The sequence below is a fragment of the Poecilia reticulata genome, linkage group LG4, assembly GCF_000633615.1.
Source record: "Poecilia reticulata strain Guanapo linkage group LG4, Guppy_female_1.0+MT, whole genome shotgun sequence".
Classification (NCBI taxonomy): domain Eukaryota; kingdom Metazoa; phylum Chordata; class Actinopteri; order Cyprinodontiformes; family Poeciliidae; genus Poecilia; species Poecilia reticulata.
Window position 1 is genome coordinate 13024822 of NC_024334.1, and position 8547 is coordinate 13033368.

At 40.9% G+C, this 8547-nt stretch overlaps 1 protein-coding gene across 2 annotated transcripts in view; it reads right to left on the reverse strand.

Annotated features, from left to right (window-relative positions):
• Positions 1-3597: 3597 nt before the first annotated feature.
• The window catches only part of rfc4 (replication factor C (activator 1) 4), a 24536-nt gene continuing 19586 nt past the window's right edge, over positions 3598-8547 (reverse strand). For both annotated transcript variants that reach the window (XM_008407843.2, XM_008407842.2), the window contains exon 11: positions 3598-3937. In XM_008407843.2, coding sequence (XP_008406065.1) covers positions 3845-3937 — 93 coding nt within the window. In that variant the 3' untranslated portion in view covers positions 3598-3844. The remainder of the gene's footprint in view (positions 3938-8547) is intronic.

The window sequence follows — 8547 nt, forward strand, 5'->3', positions numbered from 1 at the left end:
TGAAGCTGCTGCCCCCGCGACCCGACCCCGGATAAGCGGAAGAAAATGGATGGATGGATGGATGGTTACCTGATTTCAAAAACGTTCTAACAGAGAAATAATAAATGTTTTGTTTGATGACTACAAATTGGAAATAAAATGATTTTTTTTCTTTGACGGACAACGAAAAAACTCCAGCGCAACCTCTGCTCCAAACTACGAACATTGTCGGCCCCTCTTCAGTTTTTCCTTTATTTGTTTTTTTCAGAGGACCAGTAAATAACTTATTGGTGTTTTACCATCACCACCAGGTATGAAGTGCTTTAGCCTTTGAGTTGCACCACAACGCAGCACAACTGAAACACCCAGGAGAAGAATTTCAGCTTGTTTTTATGAGTATAAAGGAGGCTGGTATCGTGCCTGATCTAAAGCTATTTATTTATGTCATCACATGGACTTATATAAAGTTTTATACATTTTCTTTTCATATATTTATTATTGTTTTTCTTCATTAGATATTAGGTTGACTTAGAATGATTCCAAATATTGTACAGGAATGACCTGGTGCTGTTACATGTCAATCATCAGGGGGGGCCAATCAGATGACAGGGGGGGCACCGGACCCCTGGCCCCCCCTCTGGCTCCGCCACTGCCTGTTGATGCTCCTAGATCTGCTTTGCTTTCATCAGAACTACCAGTTGTTAGAAATTAATAGCTTTGAATATGGTTTACATGTTGAATTTTATTGGTGTATGATCTGAATCAAAATCAGAGAGCAAACAAATTGTTGAAGACATACTAATAATACGGGCTGCACAGTGGCGCAGTTGGTAGAGCTGTTGCCTTGCAGCAAGAAGGTTCTGGGAGAGCCTGGGTTTTCGCCGGGCACTCCAGTTTTCTCCCACAGTCCAAAAACATGACTGTCAGGTTAATTGGCCTTTCCAAATTGTCCCTAGGTGTGAGTGTGTGTGTGCATGGTTGTGTGTCTCTGTGATGCTCTGCGACAGACTGGCGACCTGTCCAGGGTGACCCCGCCTCTCGCCCGGAACATTAGCTGGAGATGGGCACCAGCAACCCTCCCAAACCCACCAAGGGACAAGGGTGTAAAGAAAATGGATGGATACCAATAATACTGTACTGCATACAAACACACAGTAATTTATGGGATATGTTTGATGTTTATTCTTCTTCCTTGTATGTAAGATAATGAGGTGTTTACATACGTTGTGCAACCACAGTGCTGCTGTGCGCTGGCTGTGGTCTATTTATTAAAGTGCACACTGTCTGACACTGACTGATAAGCTTGGAATCACTGGAGGCTAGAATGCTTTGAATTTCTAAACAAATTACACAGCATGAGATACGATTATGGTGGTGCAGAGCCAAGGGCAGCTCTTCCAACACATATGCGGATAATTTCAAAATCATTGATTCATTTCTGTTGAGCTAAAGACCAAAGGTAAAACTGAAGGATCTAGTGAAGATTCATTTGAAGCTAAGAATTAGTTAATTGTTTCACAACTAATTAAAAAAATGTCAATTGTTTTAATTGAAAATTGTTTCACTTTTCAATTAAGTGAATTGAAAAGTGAAACAATTCACAATTGTTCTGCCCACCTTATTCTGACCACATTGTAAAAGCTGTGTTTACTACCTATAATACCAAAAGAAATGTGAAATGAGTTAATTAGAATTAGTAAACCACTGGATTATTTCTAACTAGTTATTAAAAGATATGAAATAAGACAAATTTAAAACCATAATTGGAAACCTTGTTTGGTTTGATTCTGACACCAATATAAGACCAGATATTTTAACAGCATGATGCAAGTATAGCCAGAAGCCCACAGAGTTGGTCCTACTGTTTTCCATCATAGCCAGCCCCATGGACTGTAGCTCAGTTGAAATTTCCTCTGCTCTCTGCCCTCATCATGACCAACCTGCTCATGCTAGTTAAAGTAAACAACCACCTGGTGTCTTTTCAGGTAAGTGATTACCTATAATTTACAATTAGTCCACTCTAAATCAGCCGTCAACTACTAACCAACTACATTTACTCAGTTACATTTACTTAACCATGAGATAGTTTTACATCTACATTTCATGTGAAAGTGAGACATCTTGTTTAAGCACAATCTTTGGTCTAATATTATTTCCATCTGCTGAGCCTGTGAATATTAAACCTGAATATAACTTTTAAATAGGCATACATTTTCAAAAGTCTTCATTTATGAGAAAGAAGACTGGAGATACTGCAGTCTTAGGCAGAAACCAACGCCTATCATGTTTGTGGCAATAGCGTCCAAAAGCCGATCTGAAGGACTTTGTCTGCCTCTAGTGGTCATAAAGTGAATTGCACTAAATGGAAGTCTACATCCCGTGGGTTTGGTGGGGTCGACATGGGATTGGGAAATTTCAATCCGGAATTAGGATGCAACATAACAAAATACGGAAAAGGTGAAGTGCTGTAAATACATTTCAGCTGCTCTGTGCCTGCTGAGAGCTCAGGTATGAACTGAGAAAACACTCAAATTCTCTGGTATTTTCTCCACCATCCTCACAAAAAATAGACTGAATTAGTGGTCAGAAAAAAGACTTATGGCCACTAGGTGTCACGACACAGAGTATAAAGTTGTGTGTCAGCCACATCTTACATGGTAGATGTTCTTTTTAATCTGAGATAGGGATCCAGATCATATAATAGATGTTGAATAAGTGTTCTGAGAATAAACCCTTGACGATCCCCAAATTTATAATCACCAAAATAAACTATGTAGTTCCTCTTTGCCCATTCAGATGTAAACCAGTTTTACACAAAACCAGACAGTCCCATTAACTTTTCCAGTCTATTAACAACTATGGTATGATCAGCTGTATCAAATGCAGCCCAGAATTAGAATGGACATATTGAAGGTGCTGGCCTTAAAATTAGATTGTGACAAAGTTGATTAAAATCAGTACTTTCATTTAAAAAGTTAAACTTGTATATTTGTTCATTACACATACATTTCAAATGTTTATTTTGTTTAATGTTATTACTGACAACTAATGAAAATCCCAAATTCAATCTCAGAAAATTTTAATATTTTGAAAGCACTTGGTGCCACTCTAATCACCTAATTAATTAAAAATACCATCAAAGGTCTTTAAATTGTCCCTCAGTCTAGTTCTGTAGGTTATACAATAACTTGTAGCAACAGTGGCCTGTTGCTACAATTAGTAGCAACACAGTGCTACCAACTAGTTATTAAACTAGTTGGTAAGCTGTGCAAAACTGAGAATCCCCGTTTCTGTTTTACAAAGTTTTTCAAACTATTCCTGAAAGAATCTGACCAGTGATTAATGATTCAGTAGATGTTCTGCTAGTCTATATATGGTGCTTTTAACAAGTATCTCAATCTGAGGTGACCTCAATGTAAAAAACAGCAAAAAAAAAAATTGAATTTTTTCTTTATGTGAGTTTTTAAAATTATTATTATTTCATTTCAGTCTAGGCTTCTAGACTTAAGCTTAGTTTGAACTAAGGATGATTAAATGCAGTCCCTACTCAAAACTGTGGAATACTCCTTTACTTTAGCGGCAAATTGGTAAGCGGAAAATGTAATGAAAGTACAGACATAACAAACAAAAAAACCATTTATTAAATTCCAAAAATATGACAATATGTTGGGAAGCAGTTATGTGTGTTCTATCTTCTGAACTGAACATCCTTAAGAAAAGAGAAACAGTTCACATTAACCACCAGAGTCTGGTAAATCTGGCCCAACATGTGAAACACTGACTTAGAACCAGGGAACTTCAGCTGTTGGTCCTTGGAACAAGGTGACACTTTTCCTTCTGTATGGTGAAGTTGTTCAGTGGAGTTTTAGCTCTGACCAGCCTGCTGCATGATCACCGAACACAAACTCAGCATCTGCAGGTATTCATCGGCACCATCAGCAAGGCACTTTCCTACAACCTGCAATAGAGCAAACAGACCAATAAATCCAGAGGAAATTAAATTCATTGTCCATCCATTTTCTCCCGCTTCATCCGGGATCAGATCGCGAGGGCAGCAGCTTAAGAAGGGAGGCCCAGACTTCCCTCTCCCCAGCCACTTCTTCCAGCTCCTCTGGAGGAATCCCATGGCGTTCCCAGGCCAGCCGAGAGACATCGTCCCAGCAGCGTGTCCTGGGTCTTATCAGGGCCTCCTCCCAGTGGGACGTGCCTGGACACCTCACCAGGGAGGCGTCCAGGAGGCATCCTGATCAGATGCCCGAGCCACTTCAACAGGCTCCTCTCGACATGGAGGAGCAGCAACTTTACTCTGAATCCCTCCCGAATGGCCGAGCTTCTCACCCTATCTCTAAGGGAGATAGGGTGATTCTGACACCAATATAAAACCAGATATTTTAACACCATGATGCAAGTATAGCCAGAAGCCCACAGAGATGGTCCTACTATTTTCCATCCTAGCCAGCCCCATGGACTGTAGCTCAGGTGGAGCTACAGTCTAACTTATCAGGAGGGGGAAGCAGTGCAGTACCAACACTGTTGATAGTGGGGATGGTGTGCTGCTGACCTCAACTCAGGACGTTGTGAGCCAGTGGGCGGAATACTTCAAAGACATCCTCTATGCCACCAACAGGCCTTCCATTGAGGAAGCCGAGCCCGAGGACTTTGGGTCAGGCTCTCCAATCTCTGGGGACGAGATTGCCGAGGTGGTTAAAAAGTTCCTTGGTGGCAGGGCCCCGGGGGTGGATGAATTCCGCCCAGAGTTCCTTAAGGTTCTGGATGCTGTAGGGTTGGGTTAGTTGACACGGCTCTGCAACATTGCATGGACATCGGGGGCAGTTCTTCTGGGGTGGTGGTTCCCCCGTTCAAAAAGGAGGGCCGGAGGGTGTGCTCCAATTATAGGGGGCTCACACTCTTAAGCCTCCCTGGTAAGGTGTATTTAGGGGTCCTGGAGAGGARGGTCTGTCGGATAGTTGAACCTCGAATTCAGGAAGAGAAGTGTGGTTTTCGTCCCGGTTGTGGAACACTGGACCAGCTCTACACCCTCAGCAGGGTCCTGGAGGGTACATGGGAGTTCGCCCAACCGGTCTACATGTGTAGACACCAGCTCAGGTGGAGCTACAGTCCATGGGGCCTGACTTAGTGCCGGCAATGCGGACCAGACTCTGACAAAATATATCAAAGGGCCCAGTACCCCATACTCCCGAAGGACCCCCCACAGGGCTCCCTGAGGGACACGGTCGAACGCCTTCTCCAAGTCCACTAAACACATGTAGACCGGTTGGGCGAACTCCCATGTACCCTCCAGGACCCTGCTGAGTGTGTAGAGCTGGTCCAGTGTTCCACAACCGGGACGAAAACCACACTGCTCTTCCTGAATCCAAGGTTCAACTATCCGACAGACCTTCCTCTCCAGGACCCCTAAATAGACCTTACCAGGGAGGCTTAAGAGTGTGACCCCCCTATAATTGGAGCACACCCTCCGGCCCTCCTTTTTGAACGGGGGAACCACCACCCCAGAAGAACTGCCCCCGATGTCCATGCAATGTTGCAGAGCCGTGTCAACCAACACAACCCTACAGCATCCAGAACCTTAAGGAACTCTGGGCGGATTTCATCCACCCCCGGGGCCCTGCCACCAAGGAACTTTTTAACCACCTCGGCAATCTCGTCCCCAGAGATTGGAGAGCCCGACCCAAAGTCCTTGGGCTCGGCTACCTCAATGGAAGGCATGTTGGTGGCATAGAGGAGGTCTTTGAAGTATTCCGCCCACCGGCTCACAACGTCCTGAGTTGAGGTCAGCAGCACACCATCCCCACTATAAACAGTGTTGGTACTGCACTGCTTCCCCCTCCTGATAAGTTAGATAGTGGACCAGAATTGCCTTTAAGCCGTACGGAAGTCGTTCTCTATGGCCTCTCCAAACTCCTCCCACGTCCGAGTTTTTGCCTCAGCAACCACCCGGCATACCCATCAGCTGCTTCTGGAGTACCACAGGCTAAAAAGGCCCGATAGGACTCCTTCTTCAGCCTTACAGCATCCCTCATCGAAGTTGTCCACCACCGAGTTAGAGGGTTGCCACCACAACAGGCACTGACAACCTTGCGGCCACAGCTCCGATAAGCCACCTCGGCAATGGAGGCACGAAACATGGTCCACTCAGACTCGATGTACCCCACTAGTGTGTCTCTCAGGTTTTGAAAATCAGCAGACGGTCAGATGACAATTCTAAAATTGTGTAGTGTGAGCTTGGCATTACACTAAGGAAATGAGGAAGAGAGGGATCAGTGAAAAGCACAGAGGTTGAGCTTTTTCCCCATTTAATGTCAACAATAGAATGAGAAAAAGGCCGGAAGAAACAATAAAACCAATAAATTAAAATGAGGTCGATCATTTTCATTTATCGTGCGATTGATTTATTGTTTATCGTGACAGGCCTCCATTTATAATTTACACTCCCCACTCAAAGGACTCTTCAACGCGTTGTCTTTAGATACCGGGTGTAAGCTCTGCTGTTCAAACAGGCATTTGCACAATCTCCTTATTTTTTATTTTTTAATTTGGATATTTTTCTTTAAAATTTATTATTTTTGTGAGGTGACATTATGTGTAATGAAAGCACATTTTAAATAAAATATATGACTATTATTATTATAAATACTCATGCTGCTTCAAACAAGGATATTGCCATGGTTATTATTTCACGTGGTGGCAGACTTCAGGGTATTTATAGTAATTTATGGGTGGCGACACCCTAGTGAAATAAGTATACTTTAGTATATTTCAAACATACTTACATTTGTGAAATTACATTTTAAGTATACTAAGTAGTAAGTGTACTACCTATAAATATATATGAAGTATACTGAAAGTATGCTTGTACCAATTTCGAAATTATAACTTTAAACATACTTAAATATAACTGCAACAAAATACACTTAATATATTAAAAAGTATACTTTACAAAATATGTATTTGCCCAAGTGTAAATATTCACTTACCTAAATATCTTTTAAATGTACACTTGAGTAACACTTTATTTTAAGGGGTGTGCATAAGACTGACATGACGCTGTCATAAACATGACATAACACCTGTCATGAACATAAAGTATTTATGAATGTTTATGACAGTTGTCATAAAGTGTCATTCAGTAAATGACACTTTTAATGCAACGTTGCTCTAAAAGTTGCATTGAAAGTCTATTAAAAGTGCCAACTTTATCATAATTTACAAAATCATGCAATTACATTTTTTAATTATTTACCGAATGACACTTCATGACAACTGTCATAAACATTCATAAATACTTCTTCATGTTCTTGACAGGTGTTATGTCATGTTTATGACAGCGTCATGTCAGTCTTATGCACACCCCTTAAAATAAAGTGTTACCGATATTTAAAATATCGGTCAAAGATATTTTGTGTACATTTTAAAATATAGAATACAGAAAAATATAATTTTTTTTATTCACTTAACGTTACTTTAAATGATTAATTTCAGTATGTTTTACATTACATCTCAGTGTAAATTTTAGGCTAAAAAAAATATGCCTTTTTTTAATTTCCTTTATTTAACCAGGAAATAAAGGAGATCCAGATCTCATTTTCAAGAGACACTTGGGCAGAAGTCTGCAACACACAGCACCCTGGTTACAAAATAAAACTAATTAATACATATGCACAAGTATGCCTTTTTATGTAGCTTAATAATTTTTTACTATTTTTGTTAAAATTGCAAAGAATAAAAAAATGATAATCCTGATGTAATGTTGTTTAACAATGTACCCAATCCATTTTCAGATGTATGATGTAAGATCTACAAGTCAACGGCATTAGCTCCAGTTCATACTCCAGACTAGATGGTGGCGGTATAGAACACTTTTTTTTTTTTAAAAACGCCATAAAAAAAAAAAAAAAGAAAAGCCTTGAAAGCTAGTAAAAGACGCTGTTCAAATTTGTAATTTTTACTCTCATATAATATCGCCTTAAAAGTAGAGAGGGCCTTGATAATAGTTAGTAATTTTGGTAGATTCAAGCTGGTGATGTCCTAGTCCGAGTTAGACGACAACACAACTGGTCAACAACCGATGGAAATGAAATGTGGGTCACAAAAGGAGCCCGAAGTGACGAAGGCTGCTAACATGTTACTAGCTAGTGCTAAGTTTGCTTATTAATTATCTTCGTTTAATTACAAAGAGTGCAGTAAAGATATACTGCACTGTATAACACCTGAGAGATCAGGTGTTAGAAAACCTAAAGACTTTCCTGTCTCAGAAGAAGCTGTGACTCCACCAGATCATCAACCAGCTCTGAGGATGAACCTCCACATCGTCTTCATGGTGTCTTTACTGACCAGCTAGCTACATTTTCAACAGCAAAAACTGCTGTGTTACCAACACTAAGTGCTTAATAAACATGACTGGATTAAAAAATAACTGGACAGCATTTCCCCCCCTTTTTAATCTGCCATTTCTCTTTCATACATTTTATTTGTTGTTGCCTTTCAGGGCCCTGTGATGGACTGGTGACCTGTCCAGGGTGAACCCTGCCTCTCATCTGATGGCTGCTG